The 17224-nt window shown below is 47.5% G+C and overlaps 1 protein-coding gene across 1 annotated transcript in view; it reads right to left on the bottom strand.

The window, feature by feature from the left end:
• slit1a (slit homolog 1a (Drosophila)) overlaps positions 1 to 17224 on the bottom strand; it is a 329132-nt gene that overhangs the window by 301185 nt on the left and 10723 nt on the right. Inside the window, exons 2-4 of the mRNA XM_078223079.1 lie at positions 9770 to 9841; positions 8484 to 8555; positions 2375 to 2446 (exon numbers count right to left, since the gene is read on the bottom strand). Coding sequence (XP_078079205.1) covers positions 2375 to 2446; positions 8484 to 8555; positions 9770 to 9841 — 216 coding nt within the window. The remainder of the gene's footprint in view (positions 1 to 2374; positions 2447 to 8483; positions 8556 to 9769; positions 9842 to 17224) is intronic.

Below are 17224 nucleotides of genomic sequence, written 5' to 3'. Positions count from 1 at the left end.
CATACACAAAGCAAACCTTTATAGAAAGCACAGCAGTCCCTGTGATATACCAAGCCTCAAATACAAACAGACTGTCAATGTGAACTAAGATAAATGTCCTTCTTCTTCTTGTCATCTCCTGTTTCCAAACTTACTACAAGGGTACCAGGGAGGAGAGGTACCAGTTCTCTGCAGAAGCTGGGATCATCGACCGGAAAGAAGAAGAGGTGAAGGGCAGATTTAATAGAGATTTGATTTGATTTGATTTGATTTATTATTGTCACATGTATTAACATACAGTGAAAAGTATTGTTTCTAGCGCGCTATACAGACAAAACATACGTTCATAGAGAAGGAAATGAGAGAGTGCAGAATGTAGTGTTACAGTCATAGCTAGAGTGTAGAGAAAGATTAACTTTAATGCAAGGTAAGTCGATTCAAAAGTCTGACAGCAGGGAAGAAGCTGTTCTTGAGTCGGTTGGTACGTGACCTCAGACTTTTGTATCTTTTTCCTGACGGAAGAAGGTGGAAGAAAGAATGTCCAGGGTGCATGAGGTCCTTAACTATGCTGGCTGCTTTGCTGAGGCAGCAGGAAGTGTAGACAGAGAGTGGATGGGAGGCTGGTTTGTGTGATGGATTGGGCTACATTCACGACCTTTTGTAGTTCCTTGGGCAGAGCAGGAGCCACATACCAAGCTGTGATACAACCAGAAAGAATGCTTTCTATGGTGCATCTGTAAAAGTTGGTGAGAGTTGTAGCTGACATGCCAAATTTCCTTAGTCTTCTGAGAAAGTAGAGGCGTTGGTGGGCTTTCTTAACTATAGTGTCTGCATGGTGGGGGGGGGACCAGGACAGGTTGTTGGTGATCCGGACACCTAAAAACTTAAAGCTCTTGACCCTTTCTATTTGGTCCCCGTTGATGTAGGCAGGGGCATGTTCTCCTTTACGCTTTCTGATGACAACATCCTTCATTTTGTTGACATTGAGGGAGAGATTATTGTTGCCGCACCAGTTCACCCAGATTTTCTATCTCATTCCTGTACTCTGCCTCATCATTGTTTGAGATCTGACCCACTATGGTGGTGTCATCAGCAAACTTGAAAATCGAATTGGAGGGGAATTTGGCCACACAGTCAGAGGTGTATGTTCAAAAGGAGATGTTCAAAATGATGAAGTAGGGAAGGAGAAAATGCTTCGATTGGCAGGGGTTCTGTAACTAGAAGATAATTGTCCAAAAGATATGTGGGCGGGGGGGGGGGGGGGGGGGGGGTGGGGACAGGTGAGGAGAGATCGTTTTTATTCGGTAAGTTAATTGGACTTGGAATTAATTGTTTGATGGGATAACGGAAGTAGATTCGATAATAACTTTCATAAAGAAATTGAAGAAATATTTCAATAGATAAATTCTCCAGAGCGATGGGGGTAGAGCTGGAGAGCGGCACTAACTGGATATTCTTTCAGAGAGACAGAACAGCTATGATGGGCCCAACGGATTCCTTCTGCACTGAATGCTCCTCGCATTGTTGGTCATTGTCCTTCATCTTGGAATGTTGGATATATGTCCGGTTAAAGTAAATGGGTCATTGTATTCTCTGGCTATTTCCCAGCTGTATACAATGCAGCGGCTGTTGGGAGACATCCAACGTTTCCAGGGTCAGGAAGATGAGATTGTCTCCTCAAAGCCTATCCTATGATCGTATCTGCTGTAATCTCTTCACCCATTGCTATTCCCTATTTGTTCTTGCGCCTGTGTCTAAGTTAAAGGTGTTAAATGGCAAATCACTGAAATTTCAACACAAAAGGAAGCAATTCAGCCCATTCTGTCTGTGCTAGCCCATTCCCCTGCATTCCGGCTCCCAGGGTGCTTTACACTCCTGTAACTTACTCGCTGCCATCTGTTCCCTGAGTAATATTCCAATTATTCAGACAGCTGGAAATAGGTATATATTATTCCAAAGAATCCTTTATGACAGCTCCTGTGTACACTGTAGCCTCAGGGAATACATGTTGTGGCAAAAGAGACATTACCTCTTATATCGAGGTATCGAGCCTGCTGTTTAATTATAGTACCTACACTCTACTCAACTGATTAGAGGTCTCACTAATTCAGACAAGTTTACGGGTTCTAATAAGGAACATATTATACTGGTAATTCAATAAAGAAACATGACATAGAAAAACTGATAATTTTATTGGAAAAAGGGTGTTATAATAGGGAGACAAATATTGAGGATGGTGTATGCGAATGTGAGTGTTATATCTGGGAGATATAATGAGAGTGCAGTGAATATTTGACTAAAACTCTACAATTTTGCATTTCTACTGATTTGTACTGTGAGTTATCTCAGTACATATTATCATGAGTCACAGGGTAATCCCAAGGATATTACTCACAGTCTGTAGAGCGTGGGGTTCCGCTGAAAGAGTAATTCCGGCAGAATCTGTAGCTGATTGCGATTCAGCCGCCTGCAAAATAAAAGGAGGAGTCAACAAATAGTCAAGGCCCGAAACTCCAGTACGGGAGGGTGTTCAGTACGGGAGAGTGTTCAGTACGGGAGAGTGTTCAGTACGGGAGGGTGTTCAGTACGGGAGGGTGTTCAGTACGGGAGAGTGTTCAGTACGGGAGAGTGTTCAGTACGGGAGGGTGTTCAGTACGGGAGAGTGTTCAGTACGGGAGAGTGTTCAGTACGGGAGAGTGTTCAGTACGGGAGGGTGTTCAGTACGGGAGAGTGTTCAGTACGGGAGAGTGTTCAGTACGGGAGAGTGTTCAGTACGGGAGAGTGTTCAGTACGGGAGAGTGTTCAGTACGGGAGGGTGTTCAGTACGGGAGAGTGTTCAGTACGGGAGGGTGTTCAGTACGGGAGAGTGTTCAGTACGGGAGGGTGTTCAGTACGAGAGAGTGTTCAGTACGGGAGGGTGTTCAGTACGGGAGGGTGTTCAGTACGGGAGGGTGTTCAGTACGGGAGGGTGTTCAGTACGGGAGGGTGTTCAGTACGGGAGGGTGTTCAGTACGGGAGGGTGTTCAGTGCGGGAGGGTGTTCAGTACGAGAGAGTGTTCAGTACGGGAGGGTGTTCAGTACGGGAGGGTGTTCAGTACGGGAGGGTGTTCAGTACGGGAGGGTGTTCAGTACGGGAGGGTGTTCAGTGCGGGAGGGTGTTCAGTACGAGAGAGTGTTCAGTACGGGAGGGTGTTCAGTACGAGAGGGTGTTCAGTACGAGAGGGTGTTTAGTACGAGAGAGTGTTCAGTGCGGGAAGGTGTTCAGTGCGGGAGGGTGTTCAGTACAGGAGGGTGTTCAGTACGAGAGGGTGTTCAGTACGAGAGGGTGTTCAGTGCGGGAGGGTGTTCAGTGCGGGAGGGTGTTCAGTACGGGAGGGTGTTCAGTACGGGAGGGTGTTCAGTACGGGAGGGTGTTCAGTACGGGAGGGTGTTCAGTACGGGAGGGTGTTCAGTGCGGGAGGGTGTTCAGTGCGGGAGGGTGTTCAGTGCGGGAGGGTGTTCAGTACGAGAGGGTGTTCAGTACGAGAGGGTGTTCAGTGCGGGAGGGTGTTCAGTGCGGGAGGGTGTTCAGTACGGGAGGGTGTTCAGTACGGGAGGGTGTTCAGTACGGGAGGGTGTTCAGTACGGGAGGGTGTTCAGTGCGGGAGGGTGTTCAGTGCGGGAGGGTGTTCAGTGCGGGAGGGTGTTCAGTGCGGGAGGGTGTTCAGTGCGGGAGGGTGTTCAGTGCGGGAGGGTGTTCAGTGCGGGAGGGTGTTCAGTGCGGGAGGGTGTTCAGTACGAGAGAGTGTTCAGTGCGGGAGGGTGTTCAGTGCGGGAGGGTGTTCAGTACGGGAGGGTGTTCAGTGCGGGAGGGTGTTCAGTACGAGAGAGTGTTCAGTACGGGAGGGTGTTCAGTGCGGGAGGGTGTTCAGTACGGGAGGGTGTTCAGTGCGGGAGGGTGTTCAGTACGGGAGGGTGTTCAGTACGGGAGGGTGTTCAGTGCGGGAGGGTGTTCAGTACGAGAGAGTGTTCAGTGCGGGAGGGTGTTCAGTACGAGAGGGTGTTCAGTACGGGAGGGTGTTCAGTACGAGAGGGTGTTCAGTACGAGAGAGTGTTCAGTGCGGGAGGGTGTTCAGTGCAGGAGGGTGTTCAGTACAGGAGGGTGTTCAGTACGAGAGGGTGTTCAGTGCGGGAGGGTGTTCAGTACGGGAGGGTGTTCAGTACGGGAGGGTGTTCAGTACGGGAGGGTGTTCAGTGCGGGAGGGTGTTCAGTACGGGAGGGTGTTCAGTGCGGGAGGGTGTTCAGTACGGGAGGGTGTTCAGTACGGGAGGGTGTTCAGTACGAGGGGAGGCAATGGCCTAGTGGTATTGTTGCTCGACTATTAATCCAGAAACCCAGATAATGTTCTGGGGACCCTGGGTTTGAATCCCACCACAGCAAATGGTGGAATTTGAATTCAATAAAAAATATCTGGAATTAAGAGCCTACTGATGACCATGAAACCATTGTTGATTGTCAGATAAACCCATCTGGTTCACTAATGTCCTTTAGAGAAGGAAATCTACCATCCTTACCTGGTCTGGCCTACATGTGATGCTCGAGCCACAGCAATGTGGTTGACTCTCAATTGCCCTCTGAAATGGCCTAGCAAGCCACTCAATTGTAATAATCGCTACAAAGTCTCAGCAAAGAAATGAAACCGGACGGGCCACATGACATCGACCTAGGCACCGGAAAAGACAATGGCAAAACAAACAGCTCTGTCAACCCTGCAAATTCCTCCTTACTAACATCCGGGGGCTGGTGCCAAAATTGGGAGAGCTGTCTCACAGACTAGTCAAGCAACAGCCTGACATAGTCATTCTCACAGAATCATACCTTACAGATAACACCCTAGACACCACCATTACCATCCCTGGATATGTCCTGTCCCACCAGCAGGACAGACCTAGCAGAGGTGGCGGCACAGTGGTATACAGTCGAGAGGGAGTTGCCCTGGGAGTCCTTAACATCGACTCTGGACCCCATGAAGTTTCATGACTTCAGGTTAAACATGAGCAAGGAAACCTCTTACTGGTTACCACGTACCGTCCTCCTCCAGCTGATGAATCAGTGTTCCTCCATGTTCAACAACACTTGGAGGAAGCACTGAGAGTGGCAAGGATTTCAACGTCCACCACCAAGAGTGGCTTGGCAGCAGCACTACTGATCGAGCTGGTCGGGTCCTAAAGGATGTAACTGCTAGACTGGGTCTGCAGCAGGTGGTAAAGAAACCAACAAGAGGAAATAACATACTTGACCTCATCCTTACCAATCGGCCGGCTGCAGATGCATCTGTCCATGATAGTATTGGTAAGAGTGACCACCGCACAGTCCTTGTGGAGACGAAGTCCCGCCTTCATATTGAGAATAACCTCCATCGTGTTGTGTGGCACTATCACCGTGCTAAATGGGACAGACTTCAAACCGATCTAGCAACTCAAGACTGGGCACCAAGGAGGCGCTGTGGGCCATCAGCAGCAGAATTGTATTCCAGCACAATCTGCAACCTCATGGCCGGCATATCCCCCACTCAACCATTATCATCGAGCCAGGGGATCAACCCTGGTTCAATGGAGAGTGCAGGAGAGCATGCCAGGAGCAGCACCAGGCATACCTAAACATGAGGTGTCAACCTGGTGAAGCTACAAAACAGGACTACTTACATGCCAAATGTCAAAAACAGCAAGTGATAGACAGAGCTAAGTGATCCCACAACCAACGGATCAGATCTAAGCTCTGCAGTCCTTCCACATCCAGTTGTGAATGGTGGTGGACAATTAAACAACTCACTGGAGGAGCAGGCTCCACAAATAACCCCATCCTAAATGATGGAGGAGCCCAGCAAAAGATAAGGCTGAAGTATTCGCAACAATCTTCAGCCAGAAGTGCCAAGTAGATGATCTATCTCGGCCTCTTCCAGTGGTCCCCAGCATCTCAGATGCCAGCCTCCAGCCAATTCGATTCACTCCACGTGATATCAAGAAACAACTGGATACTGCAAAGGCAATGGGTCCTGATAACAATCCGGCAATAGTACTGAAGACTTGTGCTCCAGAACTTGCTGCTCCTCTAGCCAAGCTCTTCCAGTAGTTACAACACTGGCACCTACCCAACAATGTGGAAAGTTGCCCAGATATGTCCTGTACACAAAAAGCAGGGCAAATCCAACCCGGCCAATTATTGCTCAATCCGTCTACTCTCGATCATCAGTAAAGTGATGGAAGGGGTCATCGACAGTGCTATCAAGCAGCACCTGCTCAGCAATAACCTGCTCAGTGATGCCCAGTTTGGGTTTCACCAGGGTCACTCAGCTCCTGACCTCATTACAGCCTTTGTTCAAACATGGACAAAAGAGCTGAATTCCAGAAGTGAGGTGAGATTGACAGCCCTTGACATCAAGGCCGCATTCAACTGAGTGTGGCATCAAGGAGCCCTAACGAAACTGGAAACAATGGGTATCAGGGGGCAAACTCTCCGTTGGTTGGAGTCATACCTGGTACATAGGAAGTTGGTTGTGGTTGTGGAGGGTCAGTCATCTCAGCTCTAGGACATCTCTGCAGGAGTCCCTCAGGGTAGTGTCCGAGGCCCAACAATCTTCAGCTCCTTCATCAATGACCTTCCCTCTGTCATAAGGTCAGAAGTGGGGATGTTCGCCGATGATTGCACAATGTTCAGCATCATCCTCAGACACTGAAGCAGTCCATTTCCAAATGCAACAAGATCTGGACAATATCTAGGCTTGGGCTGACAAGTGGTAAGTAACATTTGCGCCACACAAATGCCAGGCAATGACCATCACTAATAAGAGACACTCTAACCACCGCCCCTTGACATTCAATGCTGTAACCATCACTGAATCCTCCACTGTCAACATCCTTCAGGTTACCATTGAACAGAAACTCAATTGGACTCACCACATCAACACAGTGGCTACAAGAGAAGGTCAGAGGCTTGGAATATTGCGGCGAGTAACTCATCTCCTGACTCCCCAAAGCCTATCCACCATCTATAAGGCACAAGTCAGGAGTGTGATGGAATACTCCCCACTTGCCTGGATGGGTGCAGCTCCAATAACACTCAAGAAGCTTGACACCATCCAGGACAAAGCAGCCCGCTTCATTGGCACCACATCTACAAACATTCAATCTCTCCACCACCGACGCTCAGTAGCAGCAGTGTGTACTATCTACAAGATGCACTGCAGCAATTCACCAAAAATTCTTAGACAGCTCCTTCCAAACCCACGACCACTTCCATCTAGAAGGACAAGGGCAGCAGATAAATGGAAACACCACCACCTGCAAGTTCCCCTCCAAGCCACTCACTATCCTGACTTGGAAATATATCGCCATTCCTTCGCAGTTGCTGGATCAAAATCCTGGAATTCCCTCCCTAATGGCATTGTGGGTCAACCCACAGCACATGGACTGCAGCGATTCAAGAAGGCAGCTCACCACCACCTTCTCAAGGGCAACTAGGGATGGGCAATAAATTCTGGCCAGCCAGCGATGCCCATGTCCCACGAATGAATAAAAAGAAAGAATAACGAGAGCGTGTTCAGTTCGAGAGGATGTTCAGTACGATAGGGTACTCAGTATGAGAGGGCACTCAGTGTGAGAGCGTTCAGTACAAGAGGGTGTTCAGTATGAGAGGGCTGGGATACTGACTGCCCACTCGTACTGAACACCCTCTCGTACTGAACACCCTCTGGCACTCACTGGTATTAAGTGCAATTTGTTACAGCGAGATCTATCCCCTTCTGGAACAGGATGTTTCTCTGAGGCGAGATCGCCATATTCGTGTTTGTGACGACTCTGCAGTCAAAGAACAAAGAACAGTACAGCACAGGAAACAGGCCCTTCGGCCCTCCAAGCCTGTGCCGCTCCTTGGTCCAACTAGACCAATCGTTTGTATCCCTCCATTCCCAGGCTGCTCATGTGACTATCCAGGTAAGTCTTAAACGATGTCAGCGTGCCTGCCTCCACCACCCTACTTGGCAGCGCATTCCAGGCCCTCACCACCCTCTGTGTAAAAAACATCCCTCTAATATCTGAGTTATACTTCGCCCCTCTCACCTTGAGCAGGTGAGTCATTCACACCACGCCCTTGCATGACAGTTTTTCAGCACACTTCTCTGGATAGTGATCAGGAGCAGGACCTCCAATCAATCTTGCCCCCTGCCATCCTCAGGATCTCTGTGCCAGCAAATTCCTCAGCTGAGATCAGGGGACGAAACCTGTGTCTGTCCGGGGACACCACGCACTTGGGCCTGGCCTAGTTCACAAAGCCCAGTGTTTCAAACTGCTAATAAGATAAGGGGAAGAGAATGTGGGGAAGCTGGTGTGCAACACAAATACTAGCAGTGATGAGTTGGGCTGAATGGCCTGCTTCTGTGCTTTAAATTCAGTGTAATTTTATCTATTGAGACCCTAAAATCTTTGCATGGAAATGGACAGATGGTGAAATTAAACTTCCAACTTACAATCTTTCCAACTCCTTCATGTCATCAAATGCTCCACGTTCAATGGAATTGATCTGATTCTCCATGAATTGTCTGCGAGAAAGGAGAGAGAGAAGGAGTCACAACGTTAATGTCATGGTCGAGGCAAGCAGTGCATTGAACACAGATTCTGAATACTAGAGTAACAGTGGTCAAGCAAACTGGTCACTCAATCTAATTCCAAAAGGTACTGTCCAAAGCACAAAATCATTTCTAACTTGAGCATAAATTAACAGAACACAGCAAACAATTGACTAGAAAGACCATACCATCTCTTCATCTTCACTTTTTTAAGTTCAAGCACCATTGCACCATATTTTTATGTCAAAAATATTGTTTGAGTGCATTTCACAACAAAGGTTAACCACAGAGTAAACCTCCCTCTACACTGTCCCCATCAAACACTCCCAGGATAGGTACAGCATGGGGTTAGATACAGAGTAAAGCTCCCCCTGCACTGCCCTCATCAAACACTCCCAGGACAGATACAGCACGGGATTAGATACAGAGTAAAGCTCCCTCTACACTGTCCCCATCAAACACTCCCAGGAAAGGTACAGCACGGGGTTAGATACAGAGTAAAGCTCCCTCTACACTGTCCCCATCAAACACAGTAAGAGTTTTAACAACACCAGGTTAAAGACCAACAGGTTTATTTGGTAGCAAATACCATTAGCTTTCGGAGCGCTGCTCCTTCATCAGATGGAGTGGAAATCTGATACAGAGTAAAGCTCCCTCTACACTGACCCCATCAAACACCTCCCAGGACAGTTATAGCACAGGGTTAGATACAGAGTAAAGCTCCCTCTACACTGTCCCCATCAAACACCTCCCAGGACAGTTATAGCACAGGGTTAGATACATTATCTACCACTTGTCTGTTTTCCACCACACTGACTCCCGGTCTCTGATAGAAAAGACAAAGCATTTTCTGTTCTTCACAGCCTCACATCAGCCACTTTTTTATCTCTGTCCACTGCCAGACAGATACCCTGAACAGAAACTATTCCATATGGGCACGCCAGTAGGTACAACCATACCAACCTGATTGGGATTGAAGCGGCTCAGTAACTGTCCTAAATTATCCTGCACAAGAACGTTGACAGAGGTGTTGCCAGGAGCTGGTAAACTCCCACTCTGCCCACACTATCTCTCAAAGACTGGCCGCAAACAGTAGGAAGTTGAATAGTGCCCCTGTGTAAACAATGTTGATACAAAACCAAGTTCTGCTCTGTTATTTTCTCAATGCCATCATCGGTGATACTCACAGAACCCTAATGTGCCTGAGTCCCGACAAGTCACTTTTGCTGATCCGTGTGATGTTGTTTCCATTGAGCTCCCTGTGAAATAAACCAGGCAAAACGTCAATAAACCAGTCTGTACCTGGACTGAAAACTGGGACAACAGTCCCATGATCTGACAGCTATCTTTCCTTGCACTGTCTCAGTTTCAATTCTTCCTGTAATCCCCTTGGGAGTGGACACTGGCTGGCTCTGCGACCTCATGGAGCAATTCAGGGAGTTGGGAAATAGGCTAAAAAGTAGGGCCTCCAGGGTGGCAATCTCTGGGCTGCTCCCAATGCCTAGGGCCAGTGAGGCTAGGAATAGGGAGATAGTACAATTGAACGCTTGGCTAAAGGATTGGTCCAGGAGGGAGGGCTTCATATTTCTGGATCACTGGGAAGTTTTCAAGAGAGGAGGGCACCTGTACAAGAAGGTTGGGTCACAACTAAATTGGAAGGGCACGAATATCCTGGCTGGGAGTTTTGCTAGTGCAGTTCGGGTGGGTTTAAACTAATATGGCAGGGGGGTGGGGATCAAAAAATTAGGTCTACAAGTGTAGAGGCTGGGGACGAGCTTGGGGCCAGGACAAGGCTGGCAAAGAAGAAGAGCACTCTGGGGGAGGATGACCTCACTGGACCTGGAGGTCTGGAGTGTATCTATTTCAATGCAAGGAGCGTAGCAGGTAAGACAGACGAACTTAGGGCCTTAATGCTTACGAGGAATTTGGATGTGGTTACGGTGACAGAGACTTGGTTGAAAGAGGGACAGGACTGGCAACTGAATATTCGGGGGTACAAGTGTTTTAGGCGAGACAGAGGAGGGGCCAAAAGAGGTGGGGGAGTAGCAGTATTAGTTAGAGAGCATATTACAGCGGTGCAGAGGGAGGACAATTCAGAGGGGTCATGTAACGAGCCACTGTGGGTGGAGCTCAGAAACAGGAAGGACGCAGTCACTATGTTGGGGGTATACTACAGGCCCCCCAACAGCCTAAGGGAAGTAGAAGAACGGATATGTCAGGAGATAATGGATAGGTGCAGGTAAAATAGGGTTGTTGTAGTGGGAGACTTCAATTTCCCTGGTATAAACTGGAAATCGCATAGGGCTGGGAGTCTGAATGGGGAGGCATTTGTAAAATGCATACAGGAAGGCTCTTTGGAACAATATGTAGATAGCCCGACTAGAGAGGGGGCTATACTGGACCTGGTACTGGGGAATGAGCCCGGTCAGGTCTTCAAAGTTTTGGTAGGGGAACATGTGGCAAATAGTGACCACAATTCTGTTAGCTTTAGGATAGTGATGGAAAAGGATGAGTGGTGTCCCAAGGGTAAGGTGTTGGATTGGGGGAAGGCTAACTTTAGTGGAATTAGGCAGAAATTGGCAGCTGTTGATTGGGAGAGGCTGTTTGAGGGTAAATCCACATCTGGCATGTGGGAGTCTTTTAAGGAACAGTTGTTAGGGCTGCAGGATAGGCATGTGCCTGTAAAAAAGGATAGGAAGGGTAGGATTCGAGAACCGTGGATAACCAGGGAAATTGAGGGATTGGTCAAAAAGAAAAGAGAGGCGTACGTTAGGTCCAGTCAGCTAAAAACAAAGGGAACTCTGGAGGAATACAAAGAAAGTAGGAAAGAACTCAAACGAGGAATTAGAAGGGCCAAAAGGGGTCATGAAATGTCCTTGGCAGACAGGATTAAGGAGAATCCCAAGGCATTTTATTCATACATTAGGAACAAAAGGGTTGTCAGGGAAAAAATCGGACCTCTCAGGGACAAAAGTGGGGAATTATGCTTAGAGCCCAAAGAAGTAGGGGAGATCCTAAATGAATACTTTGCGTCGGTATTCACAAAGGAGAGGGATGTGTTGACTGGGAGTGTCTCGGAGGGGAGTGTTGACCCGTTAGAGAAAATCTCCATTACAAGGGAGGAAGTGTTAGGTTTTTTAGGGAATATAAAGACTGACAAATCCCCAGGGCCTGATGGAATCTATCCAAGGCTGCTCAGGGAGACGAGAGATGAAATCGCTGGGCCTCTGATGCAAATCTTTGTCTCGTCACTGGACACAGGTGGGGTCCTGGAGGATTGGAGGATAGCTAATGTGGTCCCGTTATTTAAGAAGGGTAGGAAGGATAACCCGGGAAATCATAGGCCGGTGAGCTTGACGTCCGTGGTCGGGAAGTTGTTGGAGAGGATTCTTAGAGATAGGATGTATGCGCATTTAGAAAGAAATAAACTCATTAACGATAGTCAGCATGGTTTTGTGAGAGGGAGGTCATGCCTCACTAACCTGGTGGAGTTTTTTGAAGAAGTGACTAGAATGGTTGACAAGGGAAGGGCCGTGGATGTCGTCTGTATGGACTTTAGTAAAGCGTTTGACAAAGTAGGTTGGTGCAAAAGGTTGGATCCCATGGGATAAAGGAGGAGGTGGCTAGATGGGTGGAGAACTGGCTTGGTCACAGAAGACAGAGGGTGGATGTGGAAGGGTCTTTTTCCGGCTGGATGCCTGTGACTAGTGGTGTTCCGCAGGGCTCTGTATTGGGACCTCTGCTGTTTGTGATTTATATAAACGATCTGGAAGAAGGTGTAACTGGGGTGATCAGTAAGTTTGTGGACGACACAAAAATGGCAGGACTTGCAGATAGTGAGGAACATTGTCAGAGGCTACAGAAGGATATAGATAGGCTGGAAATTTGGGCAAAGAAATGACAGATGGAGTTCAATCCAGATAAATGCGAAGTGATGCATTTTGGTAGAACTAACGTAGGGGGGAGCTATACGATAAATGGCAGGACCATAAAGGGTGTAGATACGCAGAGGGACCTGGGTGTGCAAGTCCACAGATCCTTGAAGGTGACGTCACAGATGGAGAAGGTAGTGAATAAGGCATATGGCATGCTTGCCTTTATAGGACGGGGCATAGAGTATAAAAGTTGGGGTCTGATGTTGCGGTTGTATAGAACATTGGTTCGGCCCCATTTGGAATACTGCGCCCAGTTCTGGTCGCCACACTACCGGAAGGATGTGGAGGCTTTAGAGAGAGTGTTTACCAGGATGTTGCCTGGTATGGAAGGGCTTAGTTATGAGGAGAGATTGGGTAAACTGGGGTTGTTCTCACTGGAAAGACGGAGGATGAGGGGTGACCTAATAGAGGCGTATAAAATTATGAAAGGCATAGATAGGGTGAACGGTGGGAAGCTTTTTCCCAGGTCGGTGGTGACGTTCACAAGGGGTCATAGATTCAAGGTGAGGGGGGGGGAGGTTTAACATGGATATCAGAAGGACGTATTTACACAGAGGGTGGTGGGGGCCTGGAATGCGCTGCCGGGCAAGGTGGTGGAGGCGGACACACTGGGAACGTTTAAGACTTATCTAGATAGCCACATGAACGGAGTGGGAATGGAGGGATACAAAATAATGGTCTAGTTTGGACCAGGGAGCGGCGCGGGCTTGGAGGGCTGAAGGGCCTCTTCCTGTGCTGTATTGTTCTTTGTTCTATCATAGCAGAAGCTATTTTTTCCCACAACCCACCGCCATGCCGTACTTTGCTATAAATTCAACAGAGGAAAGATTCAGGGTTCTCTTTAATCAGCAGAGTTCAGGTTAAAAGAAAGGAAGACTTGTATTTATATAGCGCCTTTCATGATGCCAAGAAGAGACCTTATGTTACAATGGATAGCATCCCTACTACTGGACCAGAAGCTCCAGGTTCGGGTCCAATGTCAGGTATGTTGGCGACAGAAGGAGCATTTAACACAGTTCAACAGGCTGATAATCAGCTCAGAAATCCTTTTCCCATTTCCCACCATTGTTCCCAAACGGTAAAAGATAGTGTGAGTGCTAAGATACACTAAAATAAAATGACCTCAGGACATGTAGTCATTTGTCATGCAGGATGTATGGTAGCCAAATAATATGCAGCAAGTGCCCAGAAATAATAATGTGACGATGCGCAGATAATCTGTTCCCGTATTGTTGATTGAGGGATAAATATTGGTCAGGACCCTAGGAGGGGGGGATCTCCCCTGCTCTTCCTCAAATAGAGACTGTAGGAGCTTGAACCTGAACACACAACCACTCTCTCCCAGCTCCAGAGACTTGAGTATATAATCCAGGCTGACATTCCCAACGCGGTACTTAGCGAGTGCTGCACTGTTGGAGGTGCTGATTTTCAGATAAAACATTAAACCAAGGACTGCTTGCGCTCTCAGCAGCGTGTAAAAGATCCCAAGGCAATATTTCAAAAAATAGAAGCAGTGTTCTCGCCAGTGTCCTGAATGGCAGGACACTGGGAAGCTCAGAGGAACAGATTGATCTTGGAGTAGTTATTCATGGATCCCTGAAGGCGGCAGCACAGGTGAATAGGATAGTTAAGAAATGGGACCTTTGCTTTTATCAGTCGTGGCATAGAGTATAAGAGCAGGGAGGTAATGTTGGAGCTGTACAGAATGTTGGTTAGGCCACAGCTGGGGTACTGTGTACAGTTCTAGTCACCTCACTATAGAAAGGATGTGATCGCACTTGAGAGGGCGCAGAGGAGATTCACCAGGATGTTGCCTGGGATGGAGCATTTGAGCTATAAGGAGAGACTGGATAGGCTTGGATAGTTTTCTTTTGAGCAGAGAAAGCTAAGAGGGGACATGATTGAGGGGTATGGACTGTGAATCGGGAGCAGCTGTTTCGCTTGGTTGAGGGGTCAATCACGAGGGGGCATAGTTTTAGGGTCCGAAGCAGGAGATTCGGAGGGGATTTGATAAAATGGTTTTTCACCCAGACAGTCGTGAGAATCTGGAATACGTTGACTGGGAAGATAGTGGAGGCCAGAAACCTTACAACCTTTAAAAAATATTTGGATGAGCATTTGAAACATCATAACATTCAAGGATATTTTTTTTTAAATACTTTTCCAATTCAATCCAATCAAATCCAATTCAGAGCCTCAACAAGTTGAGACATTTCAGATCCAGGCTGACAAGACAGGGCGAGCGACCAAACCACCCTGTCCTGGGCCTGATCTACATGAACCAAGCTGATTGGAGAAGGGGGAGGTTCCTCCTCCAAGACTTGAGCTCATTTGCATCTTAGCCAAAAGGCCGAGATGCCGCTTTAAAAAATTGCTTCATATAAGAACATAAGAAATAGGAGCAGGAGTAGGCCATCTAGCCCCTCGAGCCTGCCCCGCCATTCAATAAGATCATGGCTGATCTGACGTGGATCAGTACCACTTACCCGCCTGATCCCCATAACCCTTAATTCCCTTACCGATCAGGAATCCATCCATCCGCGCTTTAAACATATTCAGCGAGGTAGCCTCCACCACCTCAGTGGGCAGAGAATTCCAGAGATTCACCACCCTCTGGGAGAAGAAGTTCCTCCTCAACTCTGTCTTAAACCGACCCCCCTTTATTTTGAGGCTGTGTCCTCTAGTTTTAACTTCCTTACTAAGTGGAAAGAATCTCTCCGCCTCCACCCTATCCAGCCCCCGCATTATCTTATAAGTCTCCATAAGATCCCCCCTCATCCTTCTAAACTCCAACGAGTACAAACCCAATCTCCTCAGCCTCTCCTCATAATCCAAACCCCTCATCTCCGGTATCAACCTGGTGAACCTTCTCTGCACTCCCTCCAATGCCAATGTATCCTTCCTCATATAAGGGGACCAATACTGCACACAGTATTCCAGCTGCGGCCTCACCAATGCCCTGTACAGGTGCATCAAGACATCCCTGCTTTTATATTCTATCCCCTTCGCAATATAGGCCAACATCCCATTTGCCTTCTTGATCACCTGTTGTACCTGCAAACTGGGCTTTTGCGTCTCATGCACAAGGACCCATATGAAACATATGAAGCTTCAGTGTAACCTAATGACCTCAACCAAGTGCGGCCGACCATGGGCTGCCGACCATACTACACTTGATCTTAGCCAAAAGGCTGAGAAGCGATGACATTCAAGGATATGGGACAAGTGCAGGAAAATGGGATTAGCGCAACTTTAGTGGGAGTTATTGTCAGTGCAGACTCGATGGGCCAAAGGGCCTTTTCTGCACCGTATGACTCTATGATTCTATAATAAGTACCCCACAATCAACATTGTGAAAAGGAATGTCTGCCACATTTCCGAGAAGCGTCTTCTCAAGTGGATTTAAGAGCAACATTTAAGAGGCATCTGGATAGTACATGAAAAGGGAGGGAATAGAGGGATACAGACCGAATAAGGGCAGAAGTTTTTTTTAGTTTAGTGAGGGCATCATGATCAGCATAGGCTTGGAGGGCCGAAGGGCCTGTTCCTGTGCTGTACTTTTCTTTGTTCTTCGGATGTAAACAATTCCCAGGCACTATTCTGAAGAGCAGCAGAAGAGTTATCCTCACTAATACGAATCCAATAACTCATAATCACTGGATATTGTCTGACTACCATTAATTGGAGATTTCTGTGGGCAGATTGGGTGTCCCTATCCTTGCACAACAAGAATAACTACACTTTAAATGTATTTTATTAGTTGTAAAGTGCCCATGGACATCCTGAGGTTGTGAAAGATTTTTCTCTGTCAGGCTATAAGAAAAAATAGAGTCAGCCAGGAGGCTAATGAATAGTTGACACTCAGTTGGCTTTTAATCGCAGGAGGAATGAACCCCTCACCTGAGATGTTGAGAAGAAAATTCATTGAGCTAGGAGATTTCAATTTCAGCCTTTTACATGTATATCAGTGTGTAACCACCACATGAATTCTTCTGCTCGCCGCAGGAGTGGGCTAGAATAATGATCTTAATGAGCTTTATAAACATCGATTACAAACACATCTGCTTTCTCACCACTTAATAACAGGTTTGAAGGCCGCTCTAGGCCGGTTGGAAAATTAACTCATGTGAACATTCCTCAACTTGCATTCCAGCTCCGAACCGCATTCTCATGCAGATACAGTACAAAGTGGATAAATGTGAGGTTATCCACTTTGATAGCAAAAACAGGAAGGCAGATTATTATTTGAATAGCTATAAATTGAGAAAGGGGAATGTGCAACGAGACCTGGGTGTCTTCGTATACCAGTTGATGAAGGTAAGCATGCAGGTGCAGCAGGCGGTAAAGAAGGCAAATGGTATGATGGCCTTCATAGCGAGAGGATTTGAGTACAGGAGCAGGAATGTTTTGCGGCAGTTATGCAGGGCCTTGGTGAGGCCACACCTGGAATATTGTGTGCAGTTTTGCTCTCCTTATCTGAGAAAGGATTTCTTGCTATGGAGAGAGTGCAGCAAAGGTTTACTAGATTAATTCCTGGGATGGCAGGACTGACATGTCAGGGTTAGGATTACATTCACTGGAGTTCAGAAGAATGAGGGGGATCTCATAGAACTGGACTAGACAGGGTAGATGCAGCAACGATGTTCCCAATGGTGGGGGAGTCCAGAACCAGATGTCACAGTCTGAGGATATGGGATAAACCATTTA

Source organism: Mustelus asterias, chromosome 11, assembly GCF_964213995.1.
Source record: "Mustelus asterias chromosome 11, sMusAst1.hap1.1, whole genome shotgun sequence".
Classification (NCBI taxonomy): domain Eukaryota; kingdom Metazoa; phylum Chordata; class Chondrichthyes; order Carcharhiniformes; family Triakidae; genus Mustelus; species Mustelus asterias.
The sequence above is the reverse complement of the archived record's forward strand: the minus strand, read 5'-3'. Positions and strand labels throughout refer to the sequence as shown.